This window comes from Pelophylax lessonae (assembly GCF_965119305.1).
Source record: "Pelophylax lessonae genome assembly, chromosome: 7".
Classification (NCBI taxonomy): domain Eukaryota; kingdom Metazoa; phylum Chordata; class Amphibia; order Anura; family Ranidae; genus Pelophylax; species Pelophylax lessonae.
The window spans coordinates 290,293,507-290,311,378 of NC_138774.1; the positions used below are offsets into that span (position 1 = coordinate 290,293,507).

A 17,872-nucleotide genomic window follows, 5' to 3' on the forward strand; every position below is an offset into this window, starting at 1 on the left:
CACCATTCCTCTTACTGACACCAATAATGGGGCACTGTTCCTCCCACTGATACCACTGATGGGACACTATTCCTCCCCCTGATTCCAATGATGGGGCACTGTTCCTCCCACTGACACCAATGATGGGGCACTATTCCTCCCACTGACTCCAATGATGGGACACTATTCCATCCACTGATACCAATGATGGGGCACTATTCCTCCTACTGATACCAATGATGGGGCACTATTCCTCCCACTGACACCAATGATGGGGCACTATTCCTCCCACTGATACCAATGATGAGTCACTATTCCTCCCACTGATACCAATGATGGGGCACTATTCCTCCCACTGACACCAATGATGGGGCACTATTCCTCCTACTGATACCAATGATGGGACACTGTTCCTCCCACTGATACCAATGATGGGGTACTATTCCTTCCACTGATACCAATGATGGGGCACTATTCCTCCCACTGATACCACTGATGGGGCACTATTCCTTTCACTGACACCAATGATGGGACACTATTCCTCCCACTGACACCAATGATGGGACACTATTCCTCCTACACCTCTTCTTCCCCTCTCTCCAACCAATAATAACTTCTTGTCTATAACACCCTTAATGCCCTGCCCCACCCCACCCCCACTCGGCTTATCTGAATCTGAATGTCCCATTCAAAATAGGGAGGACCACAAATCTAAGCCCCACACCCTACGTCATATATGTCAAACACAAGACCTGGCCCACCAGGCCATTTCATGTGGCCCTTGCACCTCTCCTGCAGCTGCAGCACCCCCATGTCTCTGCAGTCTCTGTCCTCATCCTGTCTTAGCAATTGGCAACATAGAGGAGGACAGAACTCCTCCAGCAGATCCTGTACTTCTCCATGCAGCCACAGAGAAGCTTGTCTCAGCAGTTGGCAGCAGAGAGGAGAACAAATTACCTCCTACAGAGCCTATGCATTTCTGTGCAGCAGCAGCACCCCCTCATCTCAGCCTCCCCTGGTCTCAGCATTCAGCAGACTCTGGCAGCTGACCCCAGCTCTCCTCTGTTCCTCTTTCGGACCCTGCACTTTTTGCTTACCAGCTCCTTCCTGGCAGCATCACAAGGTAAGGGAGTTCCACTGTAATGTAAGTGAGGGAGGGGGATTCTTGACTTCTGATGATGAGAAGGGGCTCTTGACATCTGTTGTAAGGGGGGTGGGGTGCATCTAGTCTTACAGATACCACTGACCCTTTGAGGTCAACCATAATGCTGCTGCAGTCCATGATCAAAGTGAGATTGACACCCCCCCCCCCCTACATGAATGAGTAAGGGGTACATAATACCTATCCTATACCACTTCTCCCGCTCCCTCTAACCCAAAGTAACATCTCGCCTCTGACACCCTCACAGCCCTGCCCCCCCTCCACCCCCACCCCACTGGCTTATTGGAATCTGGAAGCCCCCATTAAAAAAAGGGATGCCTACAAATCCTGGTCTCACACCATACGTGAATGAGTAAGGGGTACATAATACCCAATCCTATATCACTTCTCCCACTCCCTCTTAACCAATAATATCATCTCGCTTCTTACACCCTCACACGGCTGCCCCACCACCACATTACCAGAGACCTCCAACACTGCTTCTCTCTCCCACATTTTTATATCCTTTAACCCTCTTTACCCCCTTTATGTTCCATTCTCCAAACCTAATAAACACCCAGACCTCCCATGGCAGACTTTGGTATTTATTCCACATTGCCCAATGCCTCTGGTTTGTGTTCCTCTGGAGGACCCTTCAACCACCGAGTGCCCTTCAACTACCTTCCACCTGGTACAGACATACTTAGCCAATCGGAAACTCCAATCACAAAGTCTAATTCAGGTTTTTCTAGGAACCATCTCTCCTGGAGGACATGGTAAATGTGGAGCACTGGGAACCTGAGCTCCCCCCAACTACCTTCCACCTGGTACAGGCATACTTCACCAATCTGAAACTCTAATTGCAAAACCCAATTCAGATTTTTCTAGGAACCATCTCCTCTAGAGGACCTGGTGGGTGGGTAGCACTGGGAGCCTGAATGCCCTTCAACTACCTTCCACCTAGCGCGGGGATACTTCACCAATTTGAAACCCCAATCGTAAAAATCTAATTCAGATATTTCTAGTAAACCATCTTCCCTGGAGGACCTTGTGAGTGGGGGTCACTGGGAGCCTGAATGCCCTTCAACTACCTTCCACCTAGCGCGGGCATACTTCACCAATCTGAAACCCCAATCATAAAATTGAATTCAGATATTTCCAAGAACCATCTCCCCCGGAGGACCTGGTGGGTGGGGGGCACTGGAAGCCTGAGTGCCCCCCAACTACCTTCCACCTAGTGCAAACATACCTCACCAATTTGAAACCCCAATCATAAAAATCTAATTCAGATATTTCTAGTAAACCATCTCCTCTGGAGCGCCCTTCGACTACCTTTCACCTGGTACGGACATACTTCACCAATCTGAAACCCCAATCGTAAAAATCGAATTCAGATATTTCTAGGAACCATCTCCCCTGGAGGACCTGGTGGGTGGGGGCACTTTAAGCCTGAGCGCCCTTCGACTACCTTCCACCTGGTACGGACATACTTCACCAATCTGAAACCCCAATCGCAAAGTCCAGTTCAGATTTTTCTAAGAGCCATCTTCCTTGGAGGACCTGGTGGTGAGTGGGGGGGGGGGGCACTGGAGGCCGGAGCACCCTTTGACTACCTTCCACCTGATGGGGGCATACTTCACCAATCTGAAACCCCAATCGCAAAGTCCAGTCCAGATTTTTCTAGGAGTCATCTTCCCTGGAGGACCTGGTAGTGGGGGGGGCACTGGAGGCCGGAGCTCCCTTTGACTTCCTTCCACCTGATACGGGCATACTTCATCAATCTGAAACCCCAATCGCAAAGTCCAGTTCAGATTTTTCTAGGAGTCATCTTCCCTGGAGGACCTGGTGGTGGGCACTGGAAGCCCGGAGCGCCCTTTGACTACCTTCCACCTGATACGGGCATACTTCATCAATCTGAAACCCCAATCGCAAAGTCCAGTTCAGATTTTTCTAGGAGTCATCTTCCCTGGAGGACCTGGTGGTGGGCGGGGGGCACTGGAAGCCGGAGCGCCCTTTTACTACCTTCCACCTGATACGGGCATACTTCATCAATCTGAAACCCCAATCGCAAAGTCCAGTTCAGATTTTTCTAGGAGTCATCTTCCCTGGAGGACCTGGTGGTGGGCAGGGGGCACTGGAAGCCGGAGCGCCCTTTGACTACCTTCCACCTGATACGGGCATACTTCATCAATCTGAAACCCCAATCGCAAAGTCCAGTTCAGATTTTTCTAGGAGTCATCTTCCCTGGAGGACCTGGTGGTGGGTGGGTGGGCACTGGAAGCCAGCGCACCCTTCAATTACCTTCCACCTGATACGGACGTCCTTCACTAATCTGAAACCACAATCGTAAAATCTAATTCTGATATTTCTAGGAACCATTTCCCCTGGAGGACCTGGTGGGTGGGGGGGGGGGGGGGGGGACTTTAAGCCTGAGCGCCCTTCCACTACCTTCCACCTGGTATGGACATACTTAACCAATTTGAAACCCCAATCGCAAAGTCCAATTCAGATTTTTCTAGGAGCCATCTTCCCTGGAGGATTTGGTGGTGGGTGGAGGGCACTGGAAGCTGGAGCTCCCTTTGACTACCTTCCACCTGGTACGGATATACTTCACCAATCTGAAACCCCAATCCATATTTTTTTAGGAAGCATCTAAAACATTAAAATACCCCCTACCCTAATTTTGTTATACCATTACATATCTATTACTATACTACATTTTTTTTTGTACTGATACATAGTTTTTGTTAATGCTTCAATAAAAATATTTTCCTTCTAGGTAACAACGTGCTAACCTGCATGGAGGATGGCCTATGGTCTTTTCCTGAGGCCATCTGTGAACTGTCATGTAAGGCACCTCCTTCATTAACCAACGCCGATCTCCAGACCTCCCGCTGCCGATCAGACAAAAACAAGGTGGGCACGACCTGCAAGTATAAATGTAAGGTGGGATACCACGTGCCTGCCGCCTCTAGGAGGATAAGGAAGTAAGTAGGACTGACACTGAAGTTTGTCCATTATTTCGAAGAACAATATCTGTGATGCGTTGTTAACCCCCGAACTCACATTTAACTTTTTCTTTTTCTTTCTTTTTTTTTTTTTTTTTTAATTTTTCCTTTGGGAAAGGAAGGCATTTAAAATTCAGTGCACTAAAGATGGGTACTGGACGAAAGGTGATTGTGTCCCGGTAATGTGCGACCCGCCGCCAATTAAGTTCATAGGGCTCTATCAGTGCACGCATGGATTCCAGTACAATAGTGAATGTAGACTCCCATGTGAAGAAAGCAGCACCCAGTTGGTGAGTTTTAGAGTTTTGTATAACCGCATGCAGCACTTTTCATACTAACCACCTAAAGTCCAATCGAACTTTCGACTTACAGGGAGTATAGAATAGAAAAGGATCAAATCCCTGCAATAAACGATTGCGCCCAGGGCAGCCGCCTCCCTTTTGCCCACCCCTTGTCCCGGCCCTGCTTATGAACTCCCAAACATTATAGATATTTTTTTTTTAGCAGAGACCCTAGAGAATAAAATGGAGATTGTTGGAATACTTTATGTCACACTGTATTAGCAGCGGCGGTCTTACAAATGCAAATTTCTTGGAAAAAATACACTTTTTTGCATAGGGAGTAATCATGCAGATTAATGCTCAGTCTTTTTTTTGGAAGGGGGAATTTCGCTGGGATATAATGCTCATAAATCTTGGGGGGGGGGGGGGCAAAATTTGGCATGAAAATATATATAAATATTATATTATATTAATATAATATAATATTATATATAAATAAATATTGTGCTAGTAGCAATGATTGGGAGGTCATTTTACTAGGACGGGGAAATTGGGTGGGATTTGTGCTGGGAGGGGGGATGTGGAGTGGGTGTATGTGGAGTTGATGGGTAAAGAATTTGTGCTAGGAGCAGGGATTTTTTTTTTTTTTTGGGGGGGGGGGGGGGTTGTGCTGGGGGATTTGTGGAGAGAGAGGATTTGAGCTGGGACTGGGAAGGGAAAGGGGAGGGGGAAAAGATTTGTGCTGGAAGGGGGAATATATGTTTAGGGGATAAGCATGCAGATTGGTGCACAGTTTTTTGGAAGGGGGGATTTTTTCTTACACATATTGCTCATACATCTTTTGGGGGGGGGGGGGGGGGGGCAGTTTGGCATGTTCACCCTGAGCTTTAGATGACCTTGTCCCGGGACTGGGACCAAGCCCAAGCTGAACCCAAGTTCGTTTCTAGTCTCCGCTACTACAGTGATCACCATTAGCTTCTGGGGGCTTGTGCCAAGTGGCTGTCCTGTGAACACAGAAGGTCGCCCACTTGGCATGGGAACCATTCAGAAGTCACTTTTCATTTTCTCCTTCAATACAAAGCGTTCTCTGATGGGATGAGATTGAGAGGTGCGATGCAATGTCACAATATCCACCTCACTCAATCAGAGAACGCTTTGCATTCATTGAGAACATTTTAAGCGCTAAATAGTGCCTATGCCAAGTGAGCAACCTCCGGTGTTCAGTAAGTAGCAGGACAGCTGCTCGGGATGGGACCTGGAAAGTGGTGGACATCACTGTAGCAGTGGTGCCTACTACAGTGATTTCCAGCTTCCAGAGGGATCAACGAGGTATGGTGCATTGATCCAAGCTGGACTACTGAAACTATGTAAAAACATCCATACTTGAAATCAGGGGCTGACTGGCAACTTTCGACCCAGGTGCCAAATACAAACCAGAGGTCCATGGTGCCCCCCTACTGCTCTCCCTCTTCCTGGCCTCCTCCTGACCCCCATTCCAGGCTGAATTTCCGCTCCAGGTACACTCTAGTCACAGGCCAAATCCGAGTTCCCAATCTGGCCAGCAGGGGGCGATTGGGGGGAAATGGGACCTCGGCTGGGGCTGGCCGGTCGAGGAGAGTCTCCAGTGGGTCATGGAACCGGCCTTTGCTCAGACACAGTTTACACCATCCATGCTGGGGGGGCTCCGCTTTGTCCTTGTCTTCAACCCGCACTCAGTAGGTCAGCCGCGGGGACTTTTTACTTCTCTTCACCAGGAATCCTTTAGGCATGTCTGTGGCAGAAGCGGTGCAGCCTTTTGCTGGGAATCAGAGCGGCCCAGGGGGCAATTGCCTCCCTGCCCCCTGGCCCAGTCCTCCCCTGCAAAAATAGCCCACAAGTTAGTGTGCCGGGTGGTAAATCTTTTTCCTAAAGCCACCAAATGTATTTGAAGATTTTAGATTCGGCAACCCAATAATTGATGTTTATTATCAAGTTTTATTGAGTTTTTACAGCTAATTTCATCTGTTTTGTTGGAGGATTTATGGTAAAACTTGTTTTTGTGGTGGAAATAATAATTTTTCTTTTATTTTAGGACCCTGGTCATAATGTCATTCGCTGCCAAAAGGATGGAACTTGGAGTGGCAGTTTTCACCTTTGTGACTCCATCAAGGGTCCTTGTGAACTTCCACATCTTTCCATCATAGACGCCTTAGTAATTAACTGCAGACAAGGATATGAAATAGGTATTTTCAAACGTTTATTTTTAACTTAAAGTTGTCATGTTTGAAAAATGATTTTGTCCACAACTGGGATTGGTGATCTGCCATGTTCTCAGGTGCACGTGTTGGTAGGTTGGCCATCTCTAGTAGACTCTAGTAGACTAATAGACTCTAGTAGACTCCACTCCACCACTTAATGTATAAAGACAGAAGAGAGCGGCACTCCTTAATTCTCGAGTGTGCATTATTCGAGATGTTGATTGGTCTGTGGAAACATTTAAATGATCTGTTTTACACCGTAACATATTGCGAACCTGAAGAAGGGCAAGGACACCCAAAATTGATTTGACAATGTACCGTTTTCCATTAGAATAAAGGACATTTGAGCACATTTTCACTTTTCACTCCAACTAATACTTTTCAGTTTCACTTAATAAAACATTTATTTTTATTTTTTTCGTTTTTATTTACACTTTTTTTATATAAATTTGTTTCACCCTATCCCCTGCTGACATTCAGATCTAGGTGAGATTGACGTTTTACCCATCTCCTGCTGACTCCTAGGATAAGGGTCGGGATAGGGGATGCACAGAACCACAGGGAGATTGGGGTAGGGAATTTGTGCTTGAAGGGGGAATTTAGGGGGCAGCAGGGGGTATGTATTGTTCTTGGAGGGAAAATTTGGGGGGGGGGGGTGCTGTTGTGGAAATTTTGGTTGTGGACATTTTCTTTAGTTTAAATAGTCATAATGTCTCCCAGTGTCGAGTTTTACCGATAATCGCTATTTACAGTGATTATCGCTTTAACTGTCATTGCAGGAAAGATTTGTTAGTGAAAACCTTCCATTGGGTGAGATGGCACAATACTAGTAGCAAAGAGAGTCCATCGCACGGATCTATGTCCGCAGTTCGGGGCCCTGTACTGCTGAGATATGTTTGTGATATGGAAATTCTTATCATTTTACAAGATTAATAGATGGCACCTTTTAGTCACATTCGATCGGTGTGACTGAGAGGCTGCTGCTATTATCTTATGCAGATAAAACCTCATCAACTGAAACAAATAGAATGATCACTATCAAATATGCTTTATATGTGAATCATGTTTGATGAAGATCCACTAACAGGTAATGGTTCATGTTTATGGATTGACATGAATGAACAATGAAAAGCCATGTGCCCCTTGTGGCAGTTGAGCCCTTTGTTCGCTCGTGTTCATTCATGGGCATGTACTCCACAGTTTCTATTGTGTTTTTTTAATGTATACGTGTTCTGTGATTGGTGGTCTTGAAGCCACTCCCTGTAACTCCCTTTTGTTAAATAAACCTGATGTGTCCTGGAGGAGTTCAGTTACTCAGAGGGACCCTCCAGAGAGCATCGAATTGACTACAGCAAGCATGTCTGTTCAATTACTTTGCTGCCAGCGCTTGGAAAACCTTTACATAAGAGAGCGGTGCATTTGTACTTTTCAGTACAAGCAATTAATAGCGGTTGGTGCGTAATAATCTTGGGTACACTGAGCAGGTTTCTATGCTCCAAGCCCTATTAATTTCCACGACAGTGCTAAGAGGTGATTTAGGGGGATTTGAGTTGGGAGGGGGATTGGGGGAAGAAGGTTTACGCTAGGGGGGGGGGAATTGGTGCCCGGGGGGGGGAAATGTGAGGCGGGGGGGAGATGAGGTGTGTACTAGGAGGGGATATTTTAGCTGTAGATGATTTGTGCTAGGAGGGGGGATTTCTATTTTTTTTTTGGGGGGGGGGGGGATTTGAGCTGGGGGGATTAGGGGGGCATTAGTACTGAAATCTAATGAATGAAAGGGCAAGGACAGTCGGGCTGGAGAGGAAAGGACTAGATCAGCCTTTCTCAACCTTGAGACCTTGAAATAATTTTCAGGTCTCAGGGAACTTCTGCTAATAACTCATCGTGACCTAGTGTTAATGTCCACCTTACAGTAGTAGAATGCCAACAGTATTGTCTCTTGTGATATAAGACATCCCTTTTGCAGGTGGTAGTGGTAGGTTTGGGAAGCATCAGTCTCGCCTAGACTCCTCTTGGGAGGAGTTATGCAAATATTAAAATGTCTTGATGGATGGATATTCAATCCTAATGAGTAGATGTTTCTAGGCAGGCTGTTTTTGAATGCAAACCACCCAGACCATGGAATGCTGAGCCTCCATGATTAAAAGTACTGAAATCCAATAAATGAAAGGGATGGGCCAAGGACAGTCAGGCTGGAGAGGAAAGGACTAGATCAGCCTTTCTCGATGTTCTTACCCCAGGGGAACCCTTGAAATAATTTTCAGGTCTCAGGGAACTCCTGCTAATGACTCATCGTGACTTAGTGTGAATGTCCACCTTACAGTAGTAGAGCGCCAACAGTATTGTCTCTTGTGATATAAGACATCCCTTTTCCAGGTGGTAGTGGTAGGTTTGTGAAGCACCAGTCTCGCCTAGACTCCTCTTGGGAGGAGTTATGCAAATATTAAAATGTCTTGATAGATGGATATTCAATCCTAATGAGTAGATGTTTCTAGGCAGGCTGTTTTTGAATGCAAACCACCCAGACCATGGGATGTTGAGCCTCCGTGATTAAAAGTACTGAAATTCAATGAATGAAAGGGATGGGCCAAGGACAGTTGAGCTGGAGAGGAAAGGGCTAGATCAGCCTTTCTCAACCTTCTCACCCTAGAGGAACCCTTGAAAAATGTTCTGGTCTGAGGGAACCCTGGCTACAATGAAATCATCGTGGCTTGGTGTGAATGTCCACCTTACAGAGGTTGTCAGAATGCTAGTCTTCAATGCAACCTAAGGCCCCATGCACACAGGACATATTTTGTCCTCCCCTGGATGCCTTTGCTCCTGGGGAGGAAAAAGCAGTGTTTTAAAAACATGCCTAAAGCAGAGTTTTGCAAATGCATGTTTTAAGTACTTGAGAAAGCGGCATGGCCTTGAAACACTACATTGCCATGGTTACAGCATGGCGCTGTGTGTGTGGTGAGCAGCTCCCTCAGTGGGTCGGAGCAACAGCTCCTCCAAGAGCTTTCATGACTGTTCTGGTTTGGGTGCATGCCACAGGAGGCTCCTCTTCTATCCTGCCATCACCGGCTCTAGTTTTTTCAGACCTATGGCATAACAGCAGGCATCACTCACACCTCTCCCTGCCCAAGGATCGGATCCTTGGGAGAGTGAGTGGCGCCAATAGTGACACAGTCCCGCTGTGTGACTCCCCGTCTTGACATCTGCATCTCCCTCTGTGGGTGGCATTCAGTCCCTCTCCATCCATTCCATCAACTGGATAGCCCTGCAATACATCCACCTCCCTGTCCAAGAGGTGATAGAGGGATCAATCCATCCAGGTCTGTCTCACTCTTTACAGCTGGCTGGTTGTCTTGCCTCATAGATTACCTCGTTTTTTTTTATGAACGATTGTTTTTGATTTTGTTTTTGCCTTGAAATAAATATTTTCTTTTAGACCACAAGGCTTCCATTTCAACAGTTTATACACTGAACTGGGACTGAGCCATTTTTCACACAGATGGTACGTTGGACTTCCTATAAAGGCCATAAACTTTATACCAATGGATCAGTGCTGTATTTTGGCCGACAAGGCGGCCGACAAGGCCCAGGCCTAGGGCGGCGGTACTTTGAAGGGGGGCAGTAAAAAAGCCACCCCCCTCCGCCTGAGACTCTTTTGGCCACTGGTTGCTAGAGCCGCCTCTCTCTCACCCCCTCCTCTCACTCACCCCCCTCTCTCTCTCCCCCTCTCTCTCTCCCCCTCTCTCACCCCCCTCTCTCTCAACCACTCCTCTCTCTCTCTCCCCCCTCTCTCTCCCCCTCTCTTATCCCCCCCTCTCTCCCCCCTCTCTTATCCCCCCCTCTCTCTCTCCCCCTCTCTCTATCTCTCCCTTTTATCCCCCCCTCTCTCTCACCCCCCTCATTCTCTCTCTCTCTCCCTTTCATCCCTCCTCTCTCTTCTCACCCCCCCCTCTCTCTCATCCCCCCTCATTCTCTCTCTCTCTCTCACCCTCCCTAATTCTCTCTCACCCCCCTCTCTCCCTCCCCCTCTCTCCCTCCCTCACCCACCCCCCTCTCTCTCTCTCCCACCCCCTCTCCCCCCCCCTCTTGTGAGATCTTAGGGGTTCATGCTGGGACTTGGAGTCCTTCAATTTTTGAGGATTCACATTTGTTAAAAAAGGAAGGAGTGGGGCAAATTTACATAGGGGGGGGGGGGAGGGGGGCGCCCAATTTTAGTCTTGCCTAGGGCAGCACAAAACCAAAATACACCTCTGCAATGGATTGATGTAATTTCACTATCTATGGGCCTGTGATAATTTTTTTTTTTTTTTCAAGCAACATTGTGATCTCACTCACACACAATTTACCCTCACTGGGCCGTTAGAGATCATCAGGTTTAGGTTCTTTTGTGCTGAAAATTGTGTTTGTTATTTAAATTTCTGGCCGGGAGGAGGTGCGGGCTGTGCTCTCTCTCCCCCTTTCCTCCTCATAGCTCATAGGGTTGCTCTGGGTCCTGGGATGATCTTGTCCCAGCCCTGGATGGATATTCTGTAGCCAGAAAGTGAAGCTGGCTCTGCCAAGTGGCATTGGTCATAAAAACTATCCAGGCACCATTAGATGTTAGTTCCATTAGCCACAGCTCAAGGAACCCCTAGCAACCTCTGAAGGAACTATGGTCTGGCTGGAGGATGTTGGACATCCTCCAGCCAGCAAATGAGGTCTATCTAACTAGCTGCTGATTCTATTTCACATTGTGAGAAGCTCACAGTGTGCAGTGAAATCAAAGTAAGCCATTTCAGGACAGGAGAGGAGCCCGTACCACTGTGCAAGACTGAAAGGAAGGCTGGAGGTCAGCTTTAACTAATTTACGAGCTGTTCGTTTGGAAAAATGTTCTGCTTTTCCCTCTCTAAACATATTGTACGTTTGCTTGGGATAGAAATTCCTCAGCAAATGAAACCACAACCACGAGGTCCTGCCAGGTAAGGGACGTTCCGTGTCTTGCAGCACAGCACAGCTAGTGCTCAGTCTAACCATTATTGTTCCTTTGCTGTAAATGTGTTCCTCAGAAATCCAATTTTGTGTCTCCCCGGAGGGTTGTAGCTGAAACCTGAATGAGCTCAATATGCACTAATAAAGTGACAAGTCAAAGCGTTAGAGTCCGACTCCCTCTGTTAATGTCAGCTTTGGAGTACCTATTGATAACACCAGATGTTTCCTTTTTCATAATTGCAGTGATATTACGTTTATCATACAACATCCCACGACCCAATGTGCCTCCCAATGGTCCCATTTTCCTTTAGACATAGCAGACTGTTAAAAATAAGTGCTTAGAAATGATATTTAACATTCGATCATACCATTTTCAGCCTAATCTTTTTTATTTTAGTAGAGGTCATACACTATATTGTCAAAAGTATTGGGACACCTGCCTTTACACGCACATAAACTTTAATGGCATCCCAGTCTTAGGCCGTAGGGTTCAATATTGAGTTGGCCCCCCCTTTGCAGCTATAACAGCTTCAACTCTTCTGGGAAGGCCGTCCACAAGGTGTAGGAGTGTGTCTGTGGGAATGTTTGACCATTCTTCCAGAAGAGCATTTGTTGGATGAGAAGGCCTGGCTCAAAATCTCATCCCAAAGGTGTTCTACCCGGTTGAGGTCAGGCCAGTCAAGTTCCTCCACCCCAAACTCGCTCATCCATGTCTTTATGGACCTTGCTTTGTGCACTGGTGCGCAGTCATGTTGGAGCAGGAAGGGGCCATCCCCAAACTGTTCCCACAAAGTTGGGAGCATGAAATTGTCCAAAATGTATTGGTATGCTGACACCTTAAAAGTTCCCTTCACTGGAACTAAGGGGCCAAGCCCAACCCCTGAAAAACAACCCCACATCATAATCCCCCCACCACCAAATGATTTGGACCAGTGCACAAAGCAAGGTTCATAAAGACAATGTTTGAAATAAAAATAGACGTCCACTCAAAGGCCAGGAGATCCTACACTATATTGTCAAAAGTATTGGGACGCGGGCCTTTACACGCACATAAACTTTAATGGCATCCCAGTCTTAGTCCGTAGGGTTCAATATTAAGTTGGCCCACCCCTTTGCAGCTATAACATGTGAACCAGGTGCCTTATCTTAAGAACCCATCCCTGCTCTGTATCCACAGCAATCATTTAAGAAAGGGCACACACTGATAGCATACAAAGAAAAGAAATGCACTTCTCAAGGTGATAGGAAGCTTGATGACCAACAGCGGTGCTCGCTCCGGCTTGCCTCCGTGAACAATCAATAATGAAAAGAAATGGCTGCACTCAGATGTGGTCAAAATCCAGGGTATTGGACATCCCAATGTGGCAAAAAAGTGGCAAGGTAGACGCGTTTCACACTAATGATCATAATGATTGAGCACACATATTAGTGTGTGAAACGCGTCTACCTTGCCACTTTTTTGCCACATCGGGATGTCCAATAAACCTGGATTTTGACCACATCTGAGTGCAGCCATTTCTACACACTGATAGCATCTGTAACAATCCTACAGGCTCACCTGAGTCAGAGGACAGCTGGCTGGAGGTAGGAGTGGAGCCCAGTGGCAAGGACCACAGGCAGGTAGTAGGTGCAGGAAGTCTGGCGGAGGCGTGGTCAGGCAATCCGGATTGGCTACGGTGGTGGCAGTGCTGGATACCGGGTGGACACTAGGTAGTACTCTGACGAGGACACGGGTTCACCTGAGGTGCGGAAACTAAGTGCTAGCTGGTATTCACTAGAGCCCCTGATGGTGGGAATAGACTGCGCTGCAAGCTAACACCGGGTCGCAGTCCCCAGGATCACCCAGCCAGGCAGAGTGCAGGTTCGGTCCGGAGGTGGAGGAGCAGACAAGGGATAACCATAGAGAAGTCAGACGAGCCAAAGGTCAGGGCGGGCAGCTGTAAGCGTGGTCAGACAATCCAGATCGGCAATGGTGGTAGCAGTTCAGTAGGTAGGGACAAAGCAGAAGAGTAGTCAGTAGTCAATTCCTGGTCAGCAGTGGACTTATGGTAATAGACAAGAGCAACAGATGAGGAGAAGCTTGATCAAGGCTCAGGAGCTCAATAATCAGCAAGCTGGAGTGCAAGGGGCTGGACTTATATAGGGAAGTACCAGGTGTGGGGAATCAAGGGTGATGAGCAAGGCTTGGCAAGACTAAGGTTGAATAATAGGCTTCAGGGAGGAATGTCCAGAGAGGACGGTAGCCTAGTAAGCAGGGCTACCGCCTGGGATGTGGCTGGTCATGGGTTCGAATCCCGACAGCATCACACTATTGATGTTTATTTCACAAGACTGGCTTACTGGTGTTCCCCGCCCATAGCTATGCCACGCTAATGCATTTCACCCCAGTTGGCTTAGTCATGGGGACCACACGTAAACCAGTCTGGTGGAATAAGTCTGGTTGCCATCAGTTTGTGGCCTTTGTTGGATGACTTTTTTCCAGCTACACCAAAGTCCTTGAAGCTGTTGGTAGAGACGTTTGTATTGACTTCGATATTAATTTCATATTTTTATATAATTAAAAGGAGCCGAATGCAATGTCACCTGTTTGGATGATGAGAAAAAGGAGGTGGTGATTATGCCATACAATGTCACAGAAAGGAATTTGGAGCACTGGATGAATCCAACAAGAGTTCAGGTCAGTCCCCAACAACTGGATTTTAAAGAATTGTTATCTTATGTAAAAATGTTAATACATATTTATGGTTACCATTGCCAAAGAGTCAACTGCTGGGCCCTCCAACTGAAGTTTTTATCTAGTTCGGTTACGTTTCCCCATTGGACAATGAAGCCAAAACTAGGTGGTCTGGTGGAAAACCTGTACTAGTGGCAACCCTGTTTTCAGAGCAGATACTGTACTGAAGAATATTGAGTGAACACTGGGTACTCCTTTAGGGGCCTGGTGTCAACATTTTCGCCATACCCCTTCACTTCGCTACTCATTGTCCTCCCCAGCTTACTACCCCATTGTGTTTTTGCCATAAAGCAGAGTGCGGGAATTTGTTGGAGTTGAGAGCTGTGTAGGAAAGCTACAGTCCAGGTCCTCAGGAGTTGACATGGCATGTTTCTTTGGGCCACGATCAAGTGTAGTGTCTGTTCTTATCAATGTCTAGTAGGGGTGCTCCGCTGTCATTTTGGACTTTTGGCTGGGATGGCTGGCTGTATAATATCCGTGCTGATATGATGGGGGTCCTGAAGGCCTTTCTCATGGGAAAGAATCTGAATCAAGCACCCACTGAGTAAGGTTGGGGTTGGTAGTACTTCCCTAGTGTGGAGCATTCTGAGGGGTCCAGTGGCTTCTGATTGGATTTAATGGTAAAGAAAAACTGATGGGGGCAGATGATGTAAGGGGACTCTGATGAGACAATTAAAGTGATTGTAAAGGAAAAAATGTGTGTAATGGTTTTGCACAGAGCAGCCCTGATCCTCCTCTTTTTGGGTACCCCGCTGGTGCTCTGGACCCCTCCCCCTTGCCACCTGAGTGCTTTCTCCCAAGCCGGCTCTCTGTATCCATAAGACACAGAGAGTGCGACTCAGCCCCAACCCCGCTCCCGCCTCACTGGCTCTCGCCTCAACGGCTCCTGCTGCATCCCAGCCAGTCAGAAGGGAGGGACCCGGGAGAGCCTTGGGTCTTAGAAGGGAGGGACCCGGGAGAGCCTTGGGTCTTAGAAGGGAGGGACCCGGGAGAGCCTTGGGTCTTAGAAGGGAGGGACCCGGGAGAGCCTTGGGTCTCATGAACATTGCTGGATCATAGTTACATAGCTACATAGTTAGTCAGGTTGAAAAAAGACACAAGTCCATCTGGTTCATCCAAAAAAAAAAAAAAACAGTATTGTTAACCCAACCATACAATCCCATATCGGCTTAGGAAGTATTAGGGGGAGCTGAGGGGGGACCTTCACCCAGAAGGTTGGAATGCATGAAGATAAAACACCTTCAATCTTTACAACCACTTTAATGTAAGCGAGTACTCTGGTGGGAATCCTGATGTCAGGGGGACAATTTATGTGAGGGGGGCACTCTGATTGATACAGTTGATATGAGAGCACTCTAAGGGGGGACCCTAATGCAAGGGGGGACTCTGATGGGGGGCAATTGATGTGCAGGGGGTACTGTTATGGGTACAGTTGATATAAAAGGACACTCTGATAGGGACCCTGATGCGGGGGGGGGACTCTGATGGGAATCCTGATGCAAAGGGGACTTTGATGGGGACCCTGATGTAAGGGGCTTTGAAGGGGACCCTAAAGCAAAGAGGGACTCTGATGGGGACCCTGATGTTAGGGAGGGGGCTTTGATGGGGACACCTGATATAAGGAGGTACAGGTTCTGTTTATTCATCCTAATCTAATGATAGCCTAATACATATTAGCATTCCCTGTTTGCGCTTCTGCGCTACCTGACAGACGTTACTTTCAGGTTGTGAATTGTGATACAGAAGTGTGCAAAGTGAACGGGTAATTGGTTCCCTGTCATACTGTGTGATAGAGGGTCAGTGGCTCACACACAACCTTGACATTATGCCCCCCCCCTAACTTTTTATACTGCACCCCCTGATCAGGAAGGCTAGACCCATCCCTCCTCTGGAGGAACCCTGGTTGATAATGGCTTGTCTAGAGTTTAGAATTTTTGTATATGTAATGAGAACAAAAGGGTGCAAAGGCCTGGTGTATTACCAGATACAACTTCATCCAAGATAAAAAAATAAATTAGTGCATGCTCACTAAAGCCAAAGGCTAGTACAGCTGTGAAAACCAGACCCAAGTTACAGGATAGACCTCAGGGTATCAATACGACCCTGGCATTACCAAGACTCGCCAGCTTACAGGTTTCACAGGATGAACCATCAGTGACGGACTCCGGACACCCCAACTGGGTATTTCCGTCAAGAAGCTGCTTTCTAAGCTCTGGAACACGAGATCCGTTAATCTGGCTATAGTTACTCCAAGAACTCGACAGTACCAGTTTTGGAGTCAAACAGAATAAAACTGTTTATTCACACAGAGGCACAAAGAGATATACACTCTGGGACAACCCCCCCCCCCCCTCCCTTTAGCAGCCAATCCACATACACATACACATATACATACCATAATAGGTTGATCTTAAGGCAAATAGAAACAATGGAACAATGGGATACAGGCACTTAACAATAACAAACCCCACCCCACCTCACTGTCTAGCAAGGGTCTATGAGACACTCCTGCAATATTCTAGCAATCTGAAAAGTCAAATTGTCTATCTCTATATATCTCTTGAGGGACAGAAATATTATTGTCCCAAGGGAAAAAGGCCCTTCACTCTTTCAACACAAGCACCACATAGAGAACCCAGGATAACCGGGGTAACAGGAAATGCTGAGTCCGGTGTGGTTGTACAGTGAGTCTGATTGATGCAGACCCGACTGGGGTTTTTGGTCATCATGTGACCTTAATAGAAACAGGGTGACTTACACATAGGAGGGTCAATGGGAAGACGGATAAGGAGTTTCCTGACCTCTCTAAAGTAATCTGGGTTCCACGAGCCCCCCAGCCAAAGTGACTCCTGTCACACCATCTTCATCAGAGCCAGGCTGGCGAGTCTTGCTGACACCAGGGTCATGTTGATTCAGGAAAACAACAAGAGAAGGGCGCACCGAACTTGCATTATTACCATGGTAATGCACAAGGTTGGTGCGCCCTTTTCTTGTTGTTTTCTTGTAGTGCCTTTTGGATACCCTTGGTCCTAAGGGGGGCAGCAAGACCACTTCATTTGTGTCATAAAACCGCCTAGAAGATTCACCTTCCCGCATACCACAGGTAGGAGAGATATTGTTCATGTTGATTCAGCACCCTATGAGGGCTACAATCAACTTTGGCTTGGTGTACTAGCCTTTGGCTTTTGAGAGTATGCACTTATTACTTTTCATGCTGTCCCTCTGTCTTCTTCTGGATTTTTCCTCCCCATCCCAGCCTCTCTTTCTCTGTTCCCCATCAGTACCAAAATTTTGAGATCATTCATCCTGTGACCTCGGCTACAGAAACTGGCCGCTACAGGAACATCTGTTTTGTTGTTGTTAATTGTCAATCTAATCAGAGAGCTGTCTTGCAACCAGACCTGCGCTCCAACTATAACCTTTATTGTTTTCTAACTACGACAAATTAACAATTTTGTCTTAACCTTCAAAGCCGGGGCTCCTGCAAACTAGCTTAGCTCTTTTAACCCTCTCGAGGATATTAATA

At 47.1% G+C, this 17,872-nt stretch overlaps 1 protein-coding gene across 2 annotated transcripts in view; it reads left to right on the plus strand.

The window, feature by feature from the left end:
- The window catches only part of PAPPA (pappalysin 1), a 406,220-nt gene that overhangs the window by 368,304 nt on the left and 20,044 nt on the right, over positions 1–17,872 (plus strand). Inside the window, exons 16-19 of one of the 2 annotated variants that reach the window (XM_082263951.1) lie at positions 3,900–4,107; positions 4,247–4,418; positions 6,481–6,631; positions 14,177–14,289. In XM_082263951.1, coding sequence (XP_082120077.1) covers positions 3,900–4,107; positions 4,247–4,418; positions 6,481–6,631; positions 14,177–14,289 — 644 coding nt within the window. Of the gene's footprint in view, positions 1–3,899; positions 4,108–4,246; positions 4,419–6,480; positions 6,632–14,176; positions 14,290–17,872 lie in introns of those variants that run through there. The other variant, XR_014225505.1, reaches the window with a different exon arrangement.